The 23,540-nt window shown below is 58.5% G+C and overlaps 1 protein-coding gene across 1 annotated transcript in view; it reads left to right on the forward strand.

Moving 5' to 3' along the window:
* Positions 1-2,921: 2,921 nt before the first annotated feature.
* The window catches only part of CHD5 (chromodomain helicase DNA binding protein 5), an 81,721-nt gene continuing 61,102 nt past the window's right edge, over positions 2,922-23,540 (forward strand). The window contains exons 1-2 of the mRNA XM_055262358.2: positions 2,922-3,255; positions 15,012-15,139. Of these exons, the coding sequence (XP_055118333.1) occupies positions 3,177-3,255; positions 15,012-15,139 (207 nt within the window). The 5' untranslated portion in view covers positions 2,922-3,176. The remainder of the gene's footprint in view (positions 3,256-15,011; positions 15,140-23,540) is intronic.

Genomic DNA, 23,540 nt, shown 5'->3' on the forward strand with positions numbered 1-23,540 from the left:
TTGATCTATGTGACTGGCTGCGAGGTGGTGTATGTACAAGCACTTCATTGCCCTTGAGGTGCCGGCGGTGCCAGGTGGCCACAGCGTGGATATGCATTGTTGAACCAACTGGCCTCAGGCAGGGCTTGGGGGTTCCTGGATGAGGAGTTCATGCAGCCCTGGAATGGAAATTGAGTATGGTATGTGCAGAAGATGATGAGCTTTTTCAACTCTGTTCTTGGAAAAAGTTTTTTTTTTTTCTATTTTTGAGACAGTCTTGCTCTGTCACCCAGGCTGGAGTGCAGTGGCGCAATCTTGGCTCACTGCAACCTCTGCCTCCTGGGTTGAAGCGAATCTCCTGCCTCACTCTTCCGAGTAGCTGGGATTACAGGTGCCCACCACCACGCCCGGCTAATTTTTGTATTTTTAGTAGAGATGGGGTTTCTCCATGTTGGCCAGGCTGGTCTTGAACTCCTGACCTCAGGTGATCCTTGATCTGCCCGCCTCGGCATCCCAAAATGCTGGGATTACAAGCGTGAGCCACTGCACCCAGCTGAAAAAAGTTTTTTTCCTTGATACTTTTGTAACCGGTATATTAAAAAATATTTTGATTTTGGAATTGTCACTGAGGTGTAATTATGAGCTCTATGATCAGCAAACATGAGAATCTTGTCTCCTAAAACAGTAACCTTAATGATAGGCTTGTTCTCGCAACTGCAGAGTTTACCGAATGTTCACTGTTTTAGGGATTGCTTTAGGGATTGCTTTTAACGTCATGCATTTTTGGTCCATTGTCATTAAAATGCCCATTTAATAGTTTAACAATAATAAGGGCTCTCCTTTAAAAATGACTGGAGAGCCGGGCATGGTGGCTCATGCCTGTAATCCCAGCACTTTGGGAGGCCGAGGCAGGCGGATCACGAGGTCAGGAGATCGAGATCATCCTGGCCAACAGGGTGAAACTCTGTCTCTACCAAAATACAAAAAATTAGCCAGGCGTGGTGGTGCGCGTCTGTAGTCCCAGCTGCTACTGGGGAGGCTGAGGCAGGGGAATCGCTTGAACCTCGGAGGCGGAGATTTGCAGTGAGCTGAGATTGCACTACTGCACTTCAGCCTGACAACAGACACCATCTCAACCCGCCCCCCCCTTAAAAACCCCAAAAAACTTGGAGATTTGTAGTAAAATCCATTTGTTTCTAGCATTCCAGTTTTTGTTTCATTTTGCTTTTGGACATTAAATAATATTACCTAGTTGCAGTCATTGGGAAGAACAGGATGGGGAGAGGATTATGACTGATGAGCATCTGGGCTCTAATTTGTTGCCAGATTAAGCAGTTAGAACTGTTCTTTCTTGAACGATATCTTGACTTTCAGCCTCGCCTTGGGAATTGGAGCCAAGGTTAATGATGGGGGCGGCTTTCTGGTGATGAGAAATACCGTAAATCAGAGTTTTCCTATCGAAGGGCAGGGGACCTTTGAAAGGGATTAGAGAGGTGTTGGGGGGCTGGTAACTGAGGGGTGGGCATGTCAGCTTAGGGCTTTCTTCCCTGTTGGTCACCATTCAGGGAGGCAGTTGGGTCTGAAAGAACGAGGAAGAGGCAGGTTTGGTTCAAGCCTCGGTGATCTGGGGCTCCCCCTGGCTAGCTGCTCTGTGGGGAAACATGGCCTTGGGAGGGGAGGCCCGTTGGTTTCCTGGCCTGCTTCCCTGAAGAGGGTTCCTTTCCCCTTGCAGGCGGCCAGCACTGGGCTGACCCGGCGTCTCTATCTACAGCGTAGTTAAAGCGGATCTGGGAGATGGAGAGGTTCCCAACACCCCAGTCTTTGGTTCCAGAGGGCTGGGCCGACCTCTCCTTGTCCAGGGATGAATGCAGAGGGTCTTTTGTTTGGGGTTTGCCGGCAATAAAATTGAACGGGAAGAAGGGGAAAACTGCTGCCGATCCTGCGTGTCTCAGGTGGGTTCCCTCAGTGTCCCTGCGAGGCAGTGAGAGGGGGCCCTCCCTTCACGGGCCTTCTGGGGTTAGAGAGCTGGCGGTCGGCCAGCCCCTGGAACTTTTGCGTTCTTAAGGTAGCTTTAAGACTTGCCGCCGCGGAGACTGGAGGCGCTCATTTAAAATTCCAGTCTTGCTCCCGAGGGCTTTGGCCTCCATCTTCACCTTTAACGACCGAGGGCTGGTGGCGGCGGCTCCTTCCTGCTCTGCGACAGGTGTCGCTTCTGAGCGGGAGTTTTGGGCACAGACATCGCAGATCCGCACCACCCCTGGGGGTCTGCATGGGTTTGAGCTGCACCCAGCCTGGAGGGGCTTTTTGGAAGGGGGCACGTGGGCGGTGGGAGCGGGAAGCAGGTGAGGGGAGCCCGCCTGCGCGGATTTTTCTGCTGTAATCAGACCCACAGTCTCCAGAGCGTCTTTTCCCCAAGTGTGGAACACATTTTTCTTCTAATCCTCTTTGGAGAGGGGGTTAGGAACGTGCCGAGGCCGGAGCCGGGTGCGGGGTGGGTCCCGGCGCCTGTGAACCGAGTAGGGGAGCGGGCCGCGCGCTGCCCTGAAGACCCCGCCTCCGCGCCCTTGGAGGGCTCGGGGCCCAGCGCCTTCGCAGGCGAGCGGCGGCGGCTGGCTCTGCCCGGGGTGCGCGGGGGCGGTGTTTCCTCGCCTCCCGCTGCGCCCGGGCTGCCAAGCCCCGGCTGCCCGCTCGGCCGTCGGGTCCGCGGGCGCGCGGATGCCTCGACGGCTCCCCCTGCCGGGGCGCCCCCCGGTCCCCACCCTCACCCGGCGGCTCAGGACTAGTCCCCCAACTTGTTCTCTGCTGTTAACTAGTCGCGCTGCCGGAACGATGGGATGGGGTTGCCACAGCAACCAGACTGGACGTCACAATCCGGGCATGTGTGCCGCCCCCCCGCCGTGCCGCCGTGCCTCCGGCGCTGCTGCCGCCACCCTCGGCCGGCTGCGGGACTCAGGCTGCGGGGCGCGGTGGGCGGAGCGCCCGGGCTTTGCGGGGAGCAGGCTAAGGCGGCCGAGAGAAAAGGGGGGGTCGAGACGGGGGGGTGGAGGTTTGGGGGGGTGGGGGGGCAGGCGGCCGCCATCTTCTCGCCGAGGCCGCCTCGCCCGCCGCGCGCGCCCGTCCGGCAGCGCACGGGTTAAGGCTGGCACCGCGCCCGGCGGGAGGGGGGGCGCCCACCTCCCCTCCTCCCCGCGCCGGGCATGCGGGGCCCATTGGGCACCGAGGAGGAGCTGCCGCGGCTGTTCGCCGAGGAGATGGAGAACGAGGACGAGATGTCAGGTGAGCCGGGCGCGGGTGAGCCGGGCGCGGGTGCGCCCGGGGCCAGAGCGGCGGGGGCGCCGAGACACGCCGGGCCCAGGGCTGGAGCGCGGGCGGCGGGGGCGGCGCGGCCGGGCTGGCGCCGCGCAGGAGGGGCGCCCGGGCTGCGGGGCTGCGCTCCCGCCCTGCTGGCGCCGCGCGGCCAAGGGCGCAGGCTGGGTGAGCGCCCGGGCGCGGCGTGAGGGCGGCTAAGGGCGGGGTGCGATCCGGGCCCCCCTGGGCGGCGACGCGGGCCAGGCGAGCCAGAGGACCGCGGGCGGGGGCCTGCGCTGAGGGCCCCGGCGGGGAGGGGGCGCGGCGCTGCCAGGGTCAGCCCGCGTGCCCTTGAAGGGGGCGGGAATCGCGCTAGCTCCCGGAGCGGCGCATCCCGCGCTCGCGTCTCGCTGCCGTGCGCCTCTGGCCTCGCTGCGGGCAGGCGGGACCCGGCCCCTGGCCCATGTCGGCCGCGGGGCGGGCTGGGTGGGGCCCAGAGGGGGGCGAGGACCGGCGGTGCTTGGGGACGCGTCGAGCGCCCAGGATGGGGCGGCTTCCCTCCCCGCCCAGGAGGGCTCCGCTCTGGGGCGCACGGGCTCGGACCCCTGCTCCTCTTTCCTGGCCTCTGTGCGCTGTGACCGCCGCTCCCAAGCACTTTACCGGGCCGCCGGCGTCCTTCTGGCGCGACCTAGCGCCTGCCGCTGTCTCCAGCCCCACCATCGCCCAGGGTGGTGGCCGTTCCCAGCCCACCCTGCCTTGGCTACGGGCCACCGCCCCTGCCCTTGCCGTCTCTCTCCTTTTCTCTCTCTCAGAATTTAGTATACACAGGGCTGTGCCCCAGGGGTTGCCTTGCAGGACAGTTATTTAGTTAACTGCTCACCATTTGTTTGGGACATTTTCCCTCCTGGCACAGCTGGGTAGGGCCCCACCCTGTCAGCCACTCTCCCTCCTTTCTGGGAGACTCTTACTTCTCGGCTTCCCTGCACCAAGTCAGTGGCCTCTCTGGACTTCGGAGAGACTTGTAGGAGGCTGGAGGCCCTCCTGGGCCCAGGAACGTGCATCTGGCCCCTTCTGACTTCCAGGGGTGAGAAGACTCCACAAATGTACACCTCCGGCTCCTGTTGGAGGAAGCAGCCAGCGTCTTCTGGGGAGGGTATTCCCACCAAGTGGCCACACCCCCTGCCCCCTTCTGTTTGCTTGCTTGGTTAGTTGGTGGCTTTAATGCTGTGACTGGGCTCCTGCAGGAGCCTGGCACTCACCACGCATGTTAGACAGGCCAAGTTGACAGCGAGCGTGGTGGGGACGGGGAATAGGGGGGTCCTCTCTTGGGGTGGGGTTGCCTGGACAATAGTTGACTGTCATATCCTGGGTCCTTGGAATTAGACCCATTCTCCGGAGGGGAACTCTGAGGCCCCGCACAGGCACAAAAATCAGTGGCCATTTTCCACCTTGGAGGCTGGCTCCCCAGTAAGCCAGTTTACTGGTTTCCTCAGTAAGTTGTTTGTTGTGCTGTTTGGGGGGTGGCCCTTTTGTGGCATCAATGGCATTTCTGGGGCTGCACCGACCCGCTGGTGGAGTCCCCTGGCTGTCTTTCCCATCTTACACTCCAGCTCTGTCTGACTATGTGGGGACATAGAGGCTGGGGAGGGGAAGAGGCCAGGGAAGGTGCCCCCAGTCTAGTAGGCACCCGACTCACTGCTTGGGCCAGAGAGGCGGGGCTCTGGTCCTCCTGCCCACCACCCATGCTCCCCGTCGGTGGATTGGCCCCAGTGCCTCCAGGAGTGCCCCTAGAGCCCTGCAGAAGAGACGCCCCGCTCTGGCACCTCTGGCCTGGGGATTCAGCCCCCATCCATCAGCAAGGCCAGCTGCTCCACCTCCAGAGCCTTCCCAGGCTCCTGGCTTCTCTCCATATTCTGGGTCCAAGCCTCTGTCCCCTCCTGCCGGTCCCCTCCAGGGCCTTCTACCCAGTCCTTATGACCACCCACTGCATAGCAGCTGGGGTCACCTCGTGAACCCAAGTCAGACCCTGACCCGCATGGCTCCAGTCACCTCTGAAATCCTTGTCCCGGGTCCACTCCTGTGCCCCTTTGTTCACAGCAGCCACACTGGCCTCCTTGCTGCTTCTGGAACCCTCCACACTCCGTCCTGCCATGGGGCCCTGGCTGTGACCTCTGCCTGACTTGCTCTTTCCTCTGCTCACCTCTGCCTCCTGGTCATTTAGGTCCCAGCTCGAATGTTACGATGGGGAGGGACACCCTTGCTAAGGGCCTTCCAGTCACTCTGAGACACATATTGTCATGCTTTCTTTGGAAGAGATGGGGTCTTGCTATGTTGCCCAGGCTGGATTTGAACTCCCGTACTCAAGCGATCCTCCTGCCTCAACCTCCCTAGTAGCTGGGACTACATGCTTGTGTCACTACACACCCCACATACTCAAAACGTTGTCATTAGTTTCCTCCTGGATCTGTGGGTTCCCCTTCGAGTGTAACTGTCGACAACCTGCCATGCCCAGCACCTGAAACCATGCATTCCTCAGAGATGGTTGTGGTTTCAGTGTCTGAGGGCTGGGACTCCCTAGGTCACCCCAGCTTCTGGCTGTGAAGACAGCCCTAGCCAGGCCTCCTGTCAAGTCACGCTGCTGGCCCCCCACTCACCCTGAGCTCTTCCTTATAGCCCCTATGCAGCCCTGAGTCCAAGCTCAGTGGCGATGACCCCCAAAGACCAGAGCCAGCTGGTTCCAAAACATGGAAGTTTGTGGCTGGAGGAGCTAGTGTTTTGGAAGCTGTCATGGTGATTTTTCAATCTACGGCTATTGAACTCATGACTTGTCCGATCTTTTTTCTTTGACTCTGCTCATCTCCCACCTCCCCCTGGGAGTTGCTCACTCTCAGCAGTGAATTATTGTTTCCCATGCAGTGGTGGTGGGGCGGGGGAGGTTTGCCTCAGCCAGCTCTGGCATTGAGGCAGGTGTCTGAGCCAGCTTCTAGGAGGAAGGCAGGGTGGGTGCCTCTTCTGGTTGGGGGACCAGCAGGTGCCAGATTCTCCTGGGAGTTGGGGTGGCTGGTTGAAGCTAGGGGTCAAGAGCTGGTGGGATGAGGCCTTGGATTCTAGCTCTGAGCATTAGCTGGGTGGTCTTGGACAAGCTACGCAGCCCTCTCCTCGGTGTGCCCACTTGTAGTATGGGGACATAGCACTGCTACCTCATAGAGGGTTATTATGAGGAACAGTGAGACAGTGCATGTGGAACATGAGGCCACAGTGCCCAGCACATGATAGGTGCTCAATAAACTGTGGCTGGTGTAGTTAGCACCAGCCAAGGGGGGCAGCTGTCCTGCCTTCTCTGAGGAAATGCTTCTGATACTTGCACCCTTAGCCAGTAAGCTCAGGGGAGTGGGAGCCTGGGTGGGAGGAGGGCTGTGAAGCCCAAGGTAGGGCTGGCGGGAAGCAGGAGAGGGGTTCAGAAAATGTGGCTCTCAGCCCTCTTAGGGCCACTGGTGGGCTGGCAAATTCCCTGCCTCATTGGCCCAGCTTTTCCTCAATCACAGACAAAGCTAGTGAGCCCAGAATGGGCAATGTCTGGACTAGGCACCGTTACCACTCTGGCCCCAGTGACAATTGGCCCTAGATGTGTACGTATCTTAGGCTTGCTTCCTCAGGTCCAGGGGCCAGGAGAGAGTGACAGTCATGATTCCCAAAAGGCCATGACTTTTTAGCCTGCACCCCTACCCCTGTGGAAGCATGGTTTCGGGGGGGGTCCCAGGGAGCCTGATTGTATTTAACATTCTTTTCTGGGAGGAGGGAGGCAAAATGACCAGCACACTTTGCCCAGTGACTTGGCCAGTGGGTTATTCATTGTCATTCCAAGTTGATCAGGTAATAGGATCCATCTGTCATTTTATCAGTTCATTCAGTCGCTCACCCATCATCCATCCGTCTGTCTACCTACCCACCCACATCTACCTATCCACCTACAAAATCAACCAAGTAACCGTTCACCATCTGCCCATCAATCCATATCCATACCATATCCATCCATCCATCCATCCATCTGTTCTTCCTACCCACTATTCATCCATGCACCACCCGTCCATGCTTCCCACCATCCATCCATCCATCCATCCATCCATCCATCCATCCATCCATCTATCCATGTATCTACCTGCTCTCCCACATCTACCCGTTGACCCACAAAACCAACCAAGTAACCATTCACCATCCACCTATCTATCCATATGTATATCCATCCATCCATTCATCCATCCACCCATCCATCCATCCATTTATCCATCCATCCATCCATCCATCCATCCATCCATCCATCCATCCATCCATCCATTTGTTCTTGTTCTTCCTATCCACTGTTCATCCATGCACTATCTGTCCATGCTTCCCACCATTCATTCATCCTTCCACCAATCCATCCATCCACCATTCATTCATCTGTCCATTCACCATCCACCCATCCACCATCCATCCATCTGCCCATCCACCATCCATCCATCTGCCCATCCACCATTCATGCTTCCATCCATTCCTCCACCACCCACCATTCATCCATTCCTGTACCCACCATTCATCCATCTATCCACCCACTATCCATCCATTCATCCATCCGCCATCCATCCATGCATCCATCCACCATCCACTCATCCATTCATCCACCATCCATTCATCCACCCACCATCCATTCATTCATCCATCCACCATCCTTCCATGCATCCATCCATCCACCATCCGTCCATCCATCCGTCCACCCACCATCCATCCATTCATCAATCCATGATCGAACCATGCATCCACCCACCATCCACTCATCCATTCATCCACCACTCATTCATCCACCCACCATCCGCCCACCATCCATCCATCCACCATCCATCCATCCATCCATCCATCCATCCATCCACCCACCCACCCATTATCCATCCATTCATTAATCCACCATCCATCCATGCATCTATCTACCATCCACTCATCTACCCACCATCCACCATCCACCCACCATCCATCCACCATCCATCCATTATCCATTCATTCATCCATCCATCCACCATCCATCCATCCACCATCCATCCATCCTTTATCCACCATCCATCCATCCACCCACCCACCATCCATCCTTCATCCACCATCCATCCATCCACCCACCCACCATCTGTCCATCCATCTATCCATTCATCTTTCATCCATCCATCCATCATTCATCCACCATTCATCCATTTATCCATCCATCCATCCTCCATCTTCCATCCACCATCCATCCATCTATCCACCCACCATCTATCCATCAATTCATCATCCATCAATTCACCATCCATCCACTTATTCACCATCCATCCACCATCTACTCATCCATCCACCCATCCACCATCCATCCACCATCCATCCTTCCACCCACCATCTATCCATCAATTCATCATCCATCCATCTATTCACCATCTATCCACCATCCATTCATCCATCCACCCATCCACCATCCATCCACCATCCACCCATCCACCATCCACCCATCCACCATCCATCCACCGTCCATCTATCTGCCATCCATCCATCCATCCATCCACCCACCATCTATCCATCAATTCATCATCCATCAATCTATTCACCATCCATCCACCATCCATTCATCCATCCACCCATCCACCATCCATCCATTCGCTATACAATTATCCATCCACCCGTCAGAGACTTCTGGAATATCTTCTCTGAGCTGGGTACTGAACACAATGCGTGTTGTCTGTCTTTCTGGGCTTTTGCTTATCTCTGTGGCTCTGTCCTTATTTCACTCTCCTTCCCTGTCTCTCTCTCTCCCTCTGTCCCCATGTCTGTCAGTTTTCATTTCCCCTGAGGTCATGCCTCTGCCTCTGCCTTTCTGTCTGGCCGTTTTTCTCTCTTTTGTCCCTCCCTGTCCCTCCAGGTTGACTTCCCCTCTCACCACTCTGTCCTCCTCCTCCCCACCCATGCCCTGGGGCCTCTCCCTGCCTTCCCTGCACCCCCAGGGTGACTCCCCCCAGGCCCCAGTCACTTGGGGTAAATGCATCATCTATCCCCATCTCTTCCCTCCACTCCTCACCCAGGACTGATGCTTTCTTTTGATGTGACACCAATGAGGTGATGTCTGGGTTTTGTTAAATGTCATAAATAAATTATGAATCCTCTCTTGGGCGGGTGTACTGCCCCCCTTTGCCAGCATAAGCCCTATCTCATGGGGGGAGGTTCAAGGACTAATGGCAGCCTGAGCACTCCTTCTTGGCCAGCGTCTAGGGTGGCCCTGAGAACCCCTGGCCCAGCAGTGCCCAAACTAGAGACCGCTGCCCTCTGCCCTTCACCACTGCCGCCCTGACCCTCCTGGGTCTCCCTGGGCTCTGCCTGCCATTGCCGAGCCCCTGCAGGCATTGTGCGGGCACTTTGCATTCACGGTTTTTACTTCTCCCCATAGCCCTGGGGGAAAGGCTGCCACATTAGGGCCATTTCACAGATGAAGAGAGAGGCTCAGTGGGGAGGGGACTTGCTGGTATCACCCCCAGGAAGGGTAGCGTGAAGCCTCTGCTGCCCCTGTTGCTGCCTCCTCCTGACCCCCTGGTGGCCTTGTTGTCTGCTTGGTGCTGGTTGGGGAGTCCAGGTGGGGAACAGAAATAGCCCCTCTCGGCCGGGCGCAGTGGCTCACGCCTGTAATCCCAGCACGTTGGGAGGCCAAGGCGGGTGGATCACGAGGTCAGGAGATCGAGACCATCCTGGCTAACACAGTGAAACCCCGGCTCTACTAAAAATACAATAGCTGGTCGTGGTGGTGGCGGGCACCTGTAGTCCCAGCTACTCGGGAGGCTGAGGCAGGAGAATGGCGTGAACCTGGGAGACAGAGCTTGCAGTGAGCCAAGATCACGCCACTGCACTCCAGCCTGGGTGACAGAGCAAGACTCCATCTCAAAAAAAAAATAAATAAAATAAATAAAAAAAAGAAATAGCCTCTCTCTCCAGGTCCTGGAGAGAGTGGTGGACGTTGAGTGGGGTCCTTGGCAGGTTTGCCAGCCTTTGCACCCTGGTGATGGTGTTCTCGTCCCAGCTCCTGGCTTGGCCCCCTGCAAATCCTTCGACCACCCAGAATCAGATGACCTAACTTTCGCTCCACAGTCACGCGCCTTCCTCTTGTTTTGATCACCTTGTGTTTGCTAAGTGCCCTGGCGGCTGCGTCCTTGCTCTGCTGCTGCCCCTCCCCAGAGGAGTGGGGTGGCTGGAGCCTGGGCCTGGCAGAGCTGTGGGGCTGTGTGCAGGGGGACTAGTGTGGTGAACCAGCCTTGACCCTCTTGAGGGACCTGTGACCTTCCAGACCACAGACCAGCCTAAGTCACCTCAGTGTCCCCAGGGCATACACCGAGCCAGTTTACATAGCGTGAACTGTTTCAATGCTGGATTCTGGGAGGGTGCTGGGGGAGAGACTTCCCAAGGGGGTGGGCGCCCACTGCCTGTGTTCAAACCTGGCTCCACCACTGCCAGCCGTAGGACTGAGATGTAGGTAAATGATGAGGTCCTCTGAGCCTCAGTTTCCCAATCTGCAGATGGGGATAAGAATAGAACCCATCTCTGAGCCAGGCGTGGTGGTTGTGCGTGTTGTCCCCGCTGCTCAGGAGGCTGAGGTGGGAGGGTCGCTCGAGCCCAGGAGGTCAAGGCTTGCAGTGAGCCATGATCATAACACTGCACTCCAGCCAGCGACTCTGTCTCTAAAATAAATAAATAAATAAATAAATAAACTCCAGGTACTTTGGGCCTGGCACGAGCCTGGCAGGTGGTATGCAGTTGTCACGACTGCCGCTATTGCAATGCACTACCCTGAGAAGGGCCCACCTCATCAGCCTGGCCGCAGCCTGCAGTGGCTCAGCCTAGGCCAGCCTGGGGGTCCCCAGCTGAGCTGGCGCGTACTGGGAGCTAGAGAGGGGCTGAGGGAGCTCTGGAGGAAGCAGCAGAAGGTGCCTCTCCTTCCTCTGGTCGACTTCAGCCCCACCCCGCCTTTGCCCCCAGGAGGTGGGTGATCACAGGGTAATGGGTCTTAATTAGAGCAGGCTTGGATCCGTGGAGCCTCAGGCCCTGGAGGGGTAGGGCTGGTGCATGAGGGCACTGCCAGGTGGGCCAGGAGGGCGGTGGGGCAGCCACGAGGGGCCAGGAGCTGGCAGGACAAGGAGTTCTGAGGTGAGGTTGCTCCTCCTCGGAGCCCCTCACCCGGGACCGGCAGGATCCCACCTTAACACTGGCTGCATGCTCTGCGTCTTGGAACCCTCTGGGCCCCTGCTCTGTCCCTACCAGATGGAGCCATAGGGAGGAGGGACTGGTGGGCTCAAGGGCACAGGCTGGGCTTGGGGAAAGGCTGACCGTGGAGTTGCTTGGATGGTGACCCGCAGATCTGGTTTTAGAAAGCTCAGGGCCTGCTGCAGGAGCAGAGAGTGTCCAAGGGTGGGAAGGGGCTGGGGCTTGGCTGAAGACCGGAGTGTGTGGGGTGGGTGGAGGGGGCAGTATCACAGAGAATCAGGCGTGTGGTGACCTCAGGGCCACCCACCAGAAGCCATCTGGGGAGAGGAAGGGCCCATCAGAGACAGGGATAGGCAGGGCTGAGTCCCTGTCCCTGTGTGCCAGCTCCAGAGCCTTCTCAGAGGTGGGTTTCACCAGGCAGAGGCCCTGGGCTGTGAGGTCTTCTGGGAACGGAGCTGGGGTCTGTCCATGGGCAGAGGGTCTGGGGCCTTGTCCTCGAAGACCTGTTCTGGGCGTGGGTTAGGGCCAGAGCAGGGGTCCCCCTTTGTCCTCCCCTTACCCATGGGCAGATCCCAGTCTTCCTTCCAGAACTTCCAGCAGCCACCTGTGCATACCCTCATCCATTCTGTTGGTCAGGCGACCAGTCAGTGACCATGTGCTGGGCTGGGCTGGGTTTCCTAAGTCTGGGACCACCCTGCTGGAAGGGGACAGCTGGGAGGAAGCAGGAGGGAGAGGCCCCCCCCTCGAGATTGCATCAGCCACAGCCCGTTACATAAGCAGTGCTGGGCACCGCCAGGGTGTGGGGGTGGCTCTGCCCAGGCGGTCTCATGCGGTGGCGGGGGAGGCGGAGGCCGGGTGGCAGAGCGGGCAGTTGTGGACTGGCATCCCATCGGCTGCCCCACCACAGACAGCTCCCTGCCCGCCCTGCCACTGCCCCACTGACACCTGCTCTGCAGGACGACTCTGCGGGGGGGGCCCCCCCGTGCGCGTTTTCAGCTGGTTTGAAAAATCCCCACCTTCCCACACTAGTGATCAGAGGAATGGGGCGGAGTCAGCCGGAGCAGCCCAGCCCCTGCCCCTGGCTGCGTGGGGCCTGACCCACATAAACCCACCAGGGGCGGCCCTTGCTGCTGGCTCCCCTGTGTGCCCTAGCCCTCCACAGGGTGCCTTCCCTGTGTGGGAGCCCCAAGCACCTGGCCACCCTTGAGGGAGGCCCTGGTGCAGAGAGGCACCAAGACAGTGGTGCAGCCCCCGCCTTCCACTGGTGCAAACACCTTCCACTGGTGCACACTGGCCCTGTGGGATGCAGGGGTGGGAGGGGCGTCCGCTCAGCCACCAGAGCCACTGGTGCTCCCGAGGAGTGGGGACGGTGGGGCTAAAGCTGCACCCATAGTGTGGGCAATGGGAGCCCCAGAGACCCAGGGTAGGAGCCCTTCCGTCCCCCTTTCCCCGCTTAGGACTCTCTGGGGGTCCCAGGCCAGGCGGTGGGGGCCTGTGTGGAGGGTGACAGGTGAGTGTTGGGTGCACATGCATGTCTGTGTGTCTGCATGTGGCGAGTATGTCTGAGCATGTGGGCCACACTGGGGGTCGCTTCGAGGCCCTTTTGTTGACCCAAGGGTCACCACGGTCACCAGACTGCCTGGGTTCAAACCTGGCTCCACCACTGCCAGCTGTAGGTGGTTATGATCAAAAACTTCCTCGGGGGAAGGGGCTTTCTGTCTCTAAACTTGACCCAGCAGGGACACTCTGCCCCCTTCCTAGGTGAAAGCCTCCTGGTGGCCCCAGGACCTCTCGTCCTCCTCAGGGTCCCACTGGAGGCAACCCTCAGACTCTGAGTGACACTCCCTGTTGTGTCTCCGCTGTCACAGAGGGTCAGGCCTGGGGTGTCCATGGCAGAGGGTCTGAGGCTGAGGGGCCTCTCTTTGCTGGTCAGCTTCCCCTGAGTGCTCCTGAGTGCACAGGGGATGGTGGAGAGCGAGTAGGACAAGCTGGCTGGGGCACTGGGGCCACAGGCTGGCATGAAGGGCCGGCTCTCTCGTGGGCCCTTCTAGAGGACTCTTGGAGGTTCTTCCCTTCTGGAAGCCTCCTTTGCCCCCACGGGCAGGAGTGTCTCTACTTTGGATGGTTTGATTCTTGCTGCTGTGCTGCCAAGAGGACCCTCCCCACAGCCCCTCCACGGCTCATGTCTAGTGTGTGGGAACTCCAGGCTCGGCTACCTTTTCTCTATCCTGATTTCCCAGATGAGCGACAGACCCCAGGCCACTGCCGCCACAGCAGGGGTCTCACATCACACCCCCCAGGACACGTGGCAGCCCTTCCTCTGGGTTGGAGGTTGAGGGAGGCAGACCTGGGACTGTGGCCAGTGTCGTCGAAGATAATCCCTTCCCAAGCCCACCCGGCCAGGGCCCCCTCAGCCTTTCGAGTCAGTGCAGGTGAGGGCAGCTCCTGAACACCCACGTGTGCTGGGCACGGTGTCTCTCTGTGGACTGTCACAGCTTTCTAGTGCCCAGCTGGAATGTGCCTGGCTTCCCGTCGTGAGTGTGTTGGAGGTGGGGGAGTGTGGACCTGTGTGCCTGTGTGTGCACAGGTGCGGGATCCAGGAGGAGATACGATATGGTCTTGGATTCTCCATTAAGGCGGCATCCTGTCAAACCCATGGGGTATCCTGGCATCTTCCTTGTTGAGTTTGTCCTGCAAACCCCTGGGGTCCTCAGGTATGGGACCTGAGTGTCCCTGTGGTCCACAGTTCTCTCTCTCTTTTTTTTTTTAGACGGAGTCTCACTCTGTTGCCGAGGCTGGAGGGCAGCAGTGCGATCCCAGCTCACTGCAACCTCCACCTCCTGGGTTTGAGCGATTCTCCAGCCTCAGCCTCCCGAGTAGTTGGAATTACAGGCGCCCGCCACCACTCCCAGCTAATTTTTGTATTTTTAGTAGAGACGGGGTTTCATCGTGTTGTCCAGGCTGGTCTCAGACTCCTGGCCTCTGGTTATCTGCTCGCCTCAGCCTCCCAAAGTGTTGGGATTACAGGCATGAGCCACCGCGCCTGGCAGGTCCAGCATTCTCGAGCCACCTTCTGGCCACACTGTGGTTCTGGAGGGGAGAGATGAGCCTCACTGAGGTCTGTACTCTGCTCTATCAGCCCTGACTCCTTCCTGGTAGAGACGCTCTGTTTCTCGGGCAGTGATGGCAACAAGGCAATTCTGTTTGTTGTTCATGGAGGTTCAGTTTTCTGAACACTGTCTTATCAGGGGCAGGTGGTTATTGTCCCATTTACAGAGGAGGGAAGGAAAGGCCGGGAGGTGAGGTGATGTCACACAGTCCCTAGAGCTGGGGCTCCTGTCCTGTGTTCTCCCACTTCACCAGGTTTGGGGAGGGCAGGGTGGCTGTGACCTGGCACAGTTGGGTGTCCGGGGGTCCCAGCTTCTCCAGGGCTGGCTCTGTGTCTCCAGGGCTCTCCTGGAGGAAGCTCAGGAGTAACTGCTGCCACTTTCTGATTTTTCCAGAAGAAGAAGATGGTGGTCTTGAAGCTTTCGATGACTTTTTCCCTGTGGAGCCCGTGAGCCTTCCTAAGAAGAAGAAACCCAAGAAGCTCAAGGAAAACAAGTGTAAAGGGAAGCGGAAGAAGAAAGAGGTGAGGGGCAGCACCTGTGCCGGCGAGCTGGGGGCGGGTGGGGTTGTGGCTGTGTCTGCCTGGCCGCAGAGGAGGGCTGGGGTCCCTGGACCTTGGAGTTTGAGGGTTTCCGAGAGCTGAGTTTGATGAAAAACAGCATAACCAGTTTCTCGTATGAAGCGTTGTGCACGGAAGCCTTTTTAAGACGTTGGCTAGCTGTCCTGTTTCTGGAACAGGATGTCGGAGCATCATTTTTCCTTCCTCCCGTTGTCCTATCCTGTGCGGGGGACAGGGCTGGATTCCGTCGCCACAGTGCCTCCCTACCTCCCTGCCCCGCTCCCTGCTCCGTAGCTGACTCCGTCCCTCTAAACTGAAACCTGATGAAGGTAAAGTGAGTCGGAGAAGAGAAGCAAGGCCCCGTTTAGGGACAGTCACCTGCAGGTGACCCCTGCATTTCCGTCACTTTGTCCCTGGTTCTCGGCTGGTTCTGGATGGGCGAGGCTGCCGCATGCTCCGCTGCCTCCGGTTGGCAGGGTGTGACGGTGCGAACATGTCCCTTGTCTTCCCACGCTGCTGACACATTCCCAGCGTGCTTCTCTGTGCTTCACGCGGGCTCACTTGATCCTCATTATCAGCCCTGGAAATTGGTGGCATGGGAAGGATGATCGCTGGTTGGCAGATGGGGAAACTGAGGTGGGTTTGCAGCTTCAAGTCCTTCCTACTTGGACTAGGACGCTGAGGTCTGCCATTTCCTCACCATATGCTGTCTGCTTCCTTCTGGGCGTCTCCTGTGATCCTCCAAGCCACCCTGTGTTGAGAGCAATGGCAGGCACCTCACTTCACAGATGAGAGCGGGGGCTCAGAGGTGCCCTGGGCCAAGGTCACACAGTGACACAGTGGCGGTGCTGAGATCTGAATCCAGGGCTGTCAGCTCCACCAGCCACCCCTGCCAGGCGTGTTTCTCCCCTCCCGCCTGCCCCGGGGGGACTTGAGGCCAGCTCTCCGCCTTTCTTTCCCCCTGCCTAGAGGGGACTGGCCTGGCCCCACCTTGCAAGTGAGAGGCCCACGGAGGTAGCTGGTGAGGTGCAGTGGTGGTGTGGTGAGGTGCTAATGCTAAGGGGGTGCCCTTGGCAGCGCTGGGCCTGGATCTAGGCCTCTCTGCAGAGTGAGGTGGGGAGGTGGCTGCCAGAAGAGCTTAGGGGTGGGTTTGGGGAGCTTGTCCCAGGCTGGAGACGCTCCCTCTGTGAGGGTTTCGGGAGAGCCTGTTGCGGGGGGTGCACCATGGGCCTCTTGTCCCGTGAACAAGATGAGCTCACTGGAAGGCTTCAAGCAGAGGAGGGACTGATGTGACATGACAGCCTGGCAGCTCCCCTGGCAGCTCCCCTGGCAGCCCCGGGGAGGGAGAGATGGTGGTGGCGGGGGGTGAGGGTCCCTACCTTCGCCTCTGGGCCTCGGGTCTGTGCCCCATTTCTACCTCCCTGGCTTGTTCGGGTACTTGGAGGCATTTTGGGGGGCTCTGAACTGTACCTGCAGCCTGTGGTTCTTCTTCTGGTCTGGGTGTCAGCCTGGGGACGTTGGGAGGGCAGAGCCCGCTCTGGACTGTGTCCTTGGTCCCCATGGAGTTCAGGGACTGCTGGGGAAAGGATGGGGCTGGGAGGTGTTAGCCCCAACCTTCTGGCCAGAGTTGCCCCAGGTGTGTCCTGCCCCTGTGCTCTTTGCTGGGGGCGGCAGCCAGCACCTCTCACCCACCTCCTACCGGCCCTTCTCTCCTGGCCCCTGCCTTGCGGGGCCTCTGCAGCCCTGGGCTCTCCTGGGAGAGCCTCCTGAGTGTGCCCTGACTGTGCCCCATGGCCCCCTGGTCCATAGCTTGTGCAGCACCCCCACTGCTGCCACTCCAAGCCCCTGCCCCCACCCCCACCTGCTTTGCAGCCAATCCAGGCCCTTCTGGTCCTCCGTGCACACATGTGTGTGCATGTGACTGTGTGTACCACCCTGTCTTCCCCTGGAGAGACCCTGGCCCCTCTGCCCAATTCGGCTTGCTTTCTCTGTTGCCCCTCAGCTCTGTGCCCCATCTGGCACAGTGTCGGGGATGGATGTGTGTCTCCCTTCCCAGGAACCCCCCTTACCACTGGGCCAGCATGGAGGCTGCATGGGAAGGATTTGTGAGGTGAAGGGGGGGGATCCAGGTCTGTGGAGCTGAGTGTGGAGGATGCTGCCTGGCCCATCATGCCCCAGAGACTCCCAGGCCTGCACTCTGAGGCTCTTGCATCTTCCCAGGGGTCTCAAAGAGGGTGAAGCTCCCTGTTCCTGTTATTTAATGGGGAAGTGGAGATAGGACAGGGGAAGCGGGGATTGCCTGCCCGGAGGCTCCCCCAGGGAAGGAGAGGCTGTGAGCCAGCTCCTTTGGGAGGGGCTCCCTGAATTCCCTGCTGCAGCCACGCCCTCCTCTTCTGCTGCTTTGGCCGCTGTTCCCTGGCCCCAGAGGTCGGTCTTCGTGCTGGGCAGGGGGTAGATGGCTCTGGGGCTGCAAGGCCCTGGGATGAAGGCACCGAGACTGTCTGGCGGAGGCTGTAAAATCTTGCTCTGCTGCCGTCCCCGCCGTCACTCCTCAGGCCTGGGCTCCATGGGCTCTGGGTGATGTGGATTTTAGGACCCCGAGACCGCGTGGTCCATGACAGGGACTCCTACCTGTGCACCCCCTGCCCACCTCCTCTTGAGTTAGAAGCTGGGTGGGAGTCTAGGCCAAGAGGGGCAGCACCTGGGCCTGGGTCTCAGGCCACTGGGCTGGGTGGGCCTGACTCCCAAATGCAGAAGAAGGACCCAGTGGGGTGCAGCGGAGGCCTGTGGGAGCCCTCATCCCCCCCAGGTAGGGCTGGCTCCCCTTCCGTCTCCTGGGCTCAGGGTACAGCACCAGCCCTGGCTAGGAAGGAGGCTTGGGAGGTGGGCAGCACCTGGACAATGGCGAGGCCTGGGGGCTGGGGGCCAGGGGGTCTTTGAGACCTGGGAGAGCTGGTTCTCCGACTCTCTCATTCCCAGGGCCATGATCACGCTGAGCCTTCCCTTTTTCAACTGGCCCAGGTCTTCCCTCCCGCTTCTTTCTCTGACAATATGTTTTTGTTTTTGTCCAGGTTCCTATCTCTCTCTGGCTCTTGTCTGTCTGTCTCTCTCTGGGTCTCAGACTTGGTCATTCCCTCTGGCCTGTGCTTGGTGTCCACCTTGGTAACCCCTCGGCATCTCCTGTCTCTCCTTTGCCCTCTTTTCTTTCTTTCTTTTTTTTTTTTATTAATTTTTTTTGCATACAAAAACAATAAACATTTTCTAAAAATACATACAAACAAAAAGATGCGTATCAAACATATTAGGAAGGTTGCACATGGGAAGTCGGGGAATAGAAATGGGGGTGGGAGTTAAAATAAATGAGAGAGGGACTTTATATGGATCAGTGATAATAACTCAATCCTCTATTTGACAAAGAAGAGGGAGAAGGAAGAGGAAGAAAAAGAAAGTGGGATAAAGGATCAGAATGGGAGGAAAATAGAAAAAATTAGAGTATGACTCCAGGGTAGACCTGTTTTGTTGTCATTGAGTTGGTTGGTTGGTTTGTCTGTTGTATTCTTCATGTTTCGCCAAGTTGGCCAGACTGGTCTCGAACTCCTAGCCCGAAGTGATCAACCCGCCTTGCCCCCCAGAGTTCCGGGACCACAGGCGTGAGCCACCACGTCGAGCCCCCACATTGCTTCTGGCCTCCGTGGTAGACCTCCCAGACGGAGCGGCCAGGCAGAGGAGCTCCTCACTTCTACCCAGACACGGGGCGGCCGGGCAGAGGGGCTCCTCACTTCCCAGACGGGGCGGCCAGGCAGACACGCTCCTCACTTCTTCCCAGACGATAGGTGGCCGGGCAGAGGCGCTCCTCACTTCCCAGACGATGGGTGGTCGGGCAGAGGCGCTCCCCACTTCCCAGACGATGGGTGGCCGGGCAGAGGCGCTCCTCACTTCCCAGACGGGGCGGCCGGGCAGAGGCGCTCCTCACTTCCCAGACGGTGGGTGGCCGGGCAGAGGCGCTCCTCACTTCCCAGACGGTGGGTGGCCGGGCAGAGGCGCTCCTCACTTCCCAGACGGTGGGCGGCCGGGCAGAGGCGCTCCTCACTTCCCAGACGGTGGGTGGCCGGGCAGAGGCGCTCCTCACTTCCCAGACGGGGCGGCCGGGCAGAGGCGCTCCTCACTTCCCAGACGGGGCGGCCAGGCAGAGGTGCTCCTCACCTCCCAGACGGGGCGGCCGGGCAGAGGCGCTCCCCACCTTCCAGATGGGGCGGCGGCCGGGCAGGGGCTGCAATCCCAGCACCCTGGCAGGCCAAGGCAGGCGGCCCGGGGGTAGAGGCTGCCGCGAGGCCAGACCACGCCACCGCACTCCAGCCCGGGCAACACCGAGCACTGGGTGAGCGAGACTCCGTCTGTAGTCCCAGTACCTCGGGAGGCTGAGGCGGGCAGAGCAGTCGGTGTCAGGAGCTGGCGACCAGCGTGGCCAAGATGGCGAACGCGTGCCTGCATCCAAAGGAGAAAAGGCAGGCAGCGGTGTGGCGCGCCGGCAGTCCCAGGCAGTCCGCGGCGCGGGCAGCAGCAAGCCGAGTAGATTGTAGCCGGGGCCAGAGAGGGAAAGAAAGAAAGAAAGAGAGAGAGAGAGAGAGAGAGAAGGAAGGAAGGAAGGAAGGAAGGAAGGAAGGAAGGAAGGAAGGAAGGAAGGCAGGCAGGCAGGCTAAAACTGTATATTTGGTTTTCATAAATTGTCCGAGTCTGTGGTGGCCGTCGTCCTGCGGTGCTAGAAGGCCAGCATATTACTCATCTCACACTCATTCCCATTCGCCTTTTTCTTTCTTTCTTTCTTTCTTTTTTTCTTTCTTTCTTTCTTTTTTTTTTTTTTTTGAGACGGAGTCTTGCTCTGTCGCACAGGCTGGGGTGCAGTGGCGCAATCTCGGCTCACTGCAAGCTCCGCCTCCCGGGTTCACGCCATTCTCCTGCCTCAGCCTCCTGAGTAGCTGGGACTACAGGCACCCGCCACCATGCCCAGCTAATTTTTTGTATTTTTAGTAGAGACGGGGTTTCACCGTGGTCTCGATCTCCTGACCTCGTGATCCGCCCGCCTCGGCCTCCCAAAGTGCTGGGATTACAAGCGTGAGCCACCACGCCCGGCCTCTTTCTTTCTTTCTTCCTTTCTTTCTTCTTTTTTTTTTTTTCTTTTAGATGGAGTCTCGCTCTGTCGCCAGGCTGGAGTGCAGTGGTGTGATCTCAGCTCACTGCAACCTCCACCTCTCAGATTCAAGCGATACTCCTGTCTCAGCCTCCCAAGTAGCTGGGATTACAGGCATGCACCACCACACCCGGCTAATGTATTTTTGTATTTTTAGTAGAGACGGGATTTCACCATGTTGGCCTGCCCTCTTTTCTCTCTTCCCCCCTCCCCTCATTTCCCTCCCCCTCTTTATGCACTCCACCCCTTCCTCACCCTCTCTCCTTCTCTCTACTGAGATGCAGTTCTGGTTCTTGGAAGGGGAAGGGGGCTGGGATGGACAAGAGGCCTCCAGAGGCGCCCCCTCCCCTGCATTCGAGAGCCTGGCTCGGGCCAGCTGTCAGATCTTAGGGGGTCTGGAGCACACCGTGGCCCAGCTACCGGGTGCCCCCTTGCCCACCTGCCTGGCAGACTCAGGGCCCCAGGATAAAGACAAGGGGATTTCACCCCTCTGCCCCTCTCTGCTTCCAACCAAGTGGCTCCAGGATGACGGGGTGAAGGGGCCAGGGCAGGTGGGCCGCAAGCAGCAGTTTGTTGGTGGGGGGAGGCCGGCAGCAAGTCATGGATTCTGATTTACATAAAATAACCGGGCTGCAGCCGGAACCTGAGCATATGTAGATGAAGCTCCCTGTCAGACCCTAGCGAGCGCAGGAGGGAGAAATGATTTCAACCTGTACTGCAGCGGTTACCATAGCAACCAATTATTCAGTGCTAAATTATAACTGTTTATAACACTCGTGAATGGGAAGGCTCCTATTTCATTCTTCCCTTTTCCCTCTCAATCTTGAAGGACCCCAAATGGAGAATGACCCACTCTCCGCACCCTTCCTTTTGAGTTTAAATGTCTCCTTTTTTAGGAGATGCGGTGCGTGTGCGGAGCATTGGGCCTAGAGGGAAGGGAGATGGAGGTGGGAGGCCTCTGCCGAGAAACATCTGCGGAGCTGGGAAGGAGGAAGGGTGGCGGGACTGTCCATTGGGATCCCCAGGGCCACAACCGCATGCTGTGCCCTCAGCAGGGTGGGGGCTCAGAGCAGAGACCCCTCCTGCCTGCCCCTGCCTCCTGGCACACATAGGCTGGGCATAACATTCAAGGCAGCTTTGCAGGTGGAGTTCATGTGGGGACTCCACATCCACTAAGATTCTTCTGGTAGGGCGTCCCCTGTAGTCACACCTAAGGCTGCTGCAGCCGAAAGGTCAGTGCCAAGGTCGAAGGCCAACTGTCATCTGTATTTTCATGCCTGCAGTGTGGTTTGATGGCCCTCAAACCTTAGGGCTGGGTTGGTTTGGGGGCATAGTTAGGGACTTACTGGTCTGTGTCTCTGTCTTCTCCCCTGCATGTGGCTTGGTCTACGAGCCTCTCAGTATGTTTTGAGATACTGAACTGCAAATCTACCTCTGGTTCTTGATCGTTTCTTCCCTTCTTGCCACTGGATGATGCTCCGTCCCTCTAGGTCCTGCTGATGGGCCACTGCTCTGCTAGGTGTTTTCAGAACTATTTGCAGCTTTCTCTGCAAGGAGAGATTTTGGAAAAACACCACAAAAAGGAGGCCTAGTTCTAGAATGTCAAAATAGCTGGATACAGGGTTCTGCCCTGCACCCCGACCCTTGGCCAGCCCCTGGTAGGGGAGGAGGGTTCAGGTGAGATCTGGTGCAGGTGGGAGGCCCAGCTGTGTGGGCTCCATGTGGTGGAGGCAGGGGGCAGAGGCTCAGGGCAGGGGAGGCAGGTGGGGACGTGGGAGTCAGACCCTTCTCTTTGACTGGGCTTTCCCCAGTGCAGGTGGATAGAGGAGGGAGAGAAGTGCACCTGCTTCCAAGAAATGAGGGCTTTGCTGGCTTGCCTGAGCCCCAGTGGGTGACAGCAGGGCAGGGGCCACAGATGGGCAACAGACATGTGCGATGTCACCTGAGGCCGTTCCGTGCTGAGGGTCTGTGCCCTCCTGCTCTCCCACTTAACCCTGAGCGGACGCTGGGTGAGCCCTCTGTCAGTGCCGGGCTCACGGCCTTCTGCCAGCCCTACTCTCCCAAGCTGGCGTGCGCTGCTGCTCCTGCCAGACAGTGGAGGTTGCTGGCGATGCCTTCCCCTCCCTGTCCCTCCCTCCCTCCGGCTGTTCCTGGGTCGCCACTCCTGGTCTCCCCTGCAGGTCGCCGAGGGGCCTGCTTGCCATCAGATGCTGGGTTGCCTCCCCGCAGATGTTGCCACAGCAGCCCCTTCTTGTCCAGGTCCTGTTCCCTCTGTACCGTGTCACCCCCCAGCTGCTGGCAGCCTCTGTGCAGTTAGCTCGAGCCCAATCCCGACAGCAGAAATGTGGGGGTGAGGTTGGTGTGTCCCCTCCAGCTTGTCACCCTGGCTGTATCTTTGGCTTCCAAGCAGAGCTGGGGTCATCATGGGTTGTTTGGGCATTTTCTGGGCATCATCAGAATCACAGCAGCCTCTGGTGTCTACACGTGGGCGTGGTGGTGTCAGGGGGAAAGGGTCATTCTGACTGCAGCCTGCTCTGGCTTGGCCGAGTCCCTTGCCCAGGACACAGCAAGGCGGCCCAGCCCTGGAGACCTGGGTGCACGTCCCATCCCCTCCCCTCCACCCCGGCTTGGAGCCCTGCTTCTCTGTGCTTAGGTTTCTCCCATGTCACAGATGTTCAAGGTGTTTTCTTTTCTTTTTTTTGGGAGGGGACGGAGTTTCGCTCTTATTACCCAGGCTGGAGTGCAATGGTGTGATCTCGGCTCACTGCAACCTCCACCTCCCAGGTTCAGGCGGTTCTCCTGCCTCAGCCTCCTGAGTACCTGGGATTACAGGCATGCGCCACCATGCCCAGCTAATTTTGTATTTTTTTAGTAGAGACGGCATTTCTCCATGTTGGTCAGGCTAGTCTTGAACTCCCAACCTCAGGTGATCCGCCCTCCTCGGCCTCCCAAAGTGCTGGGATTTCAAGCGTGAGCCACCACGCCCAGCCTCAAGGCATCTTCTTACAGTCTCCCTGGTTCTATCCTTTCTGGCATCCCCAGTTCACAGACGATGAAGCTGAGGTTTAGCTCGCCACAGTGACTTGGCCAAGTCTCAGGCTTGCAAAGGGCAGAGCCTCCCTGGGGAGCCCGGGACTCACTGGGAGGCCACGTAGGATTAACCATGGGTCCCTCGAC

The sequence above is a fragment of the Symphalangus syndactylus genome, chromosome 22 (genome assembly GCF_028878055.3).
Source record: "Symphalangus syndactylus isolate Jambi chromosome 22, NHGRI_mSymSyn1-v2.1_pri, whole genome shotgun sequence".
Taxonomy (NCBI): Eukaryota; Metazoa; Chordata; class Mammalia; order Primates; family Hylobatidae; genus Symphalangus; species Symphalangus syndactylus.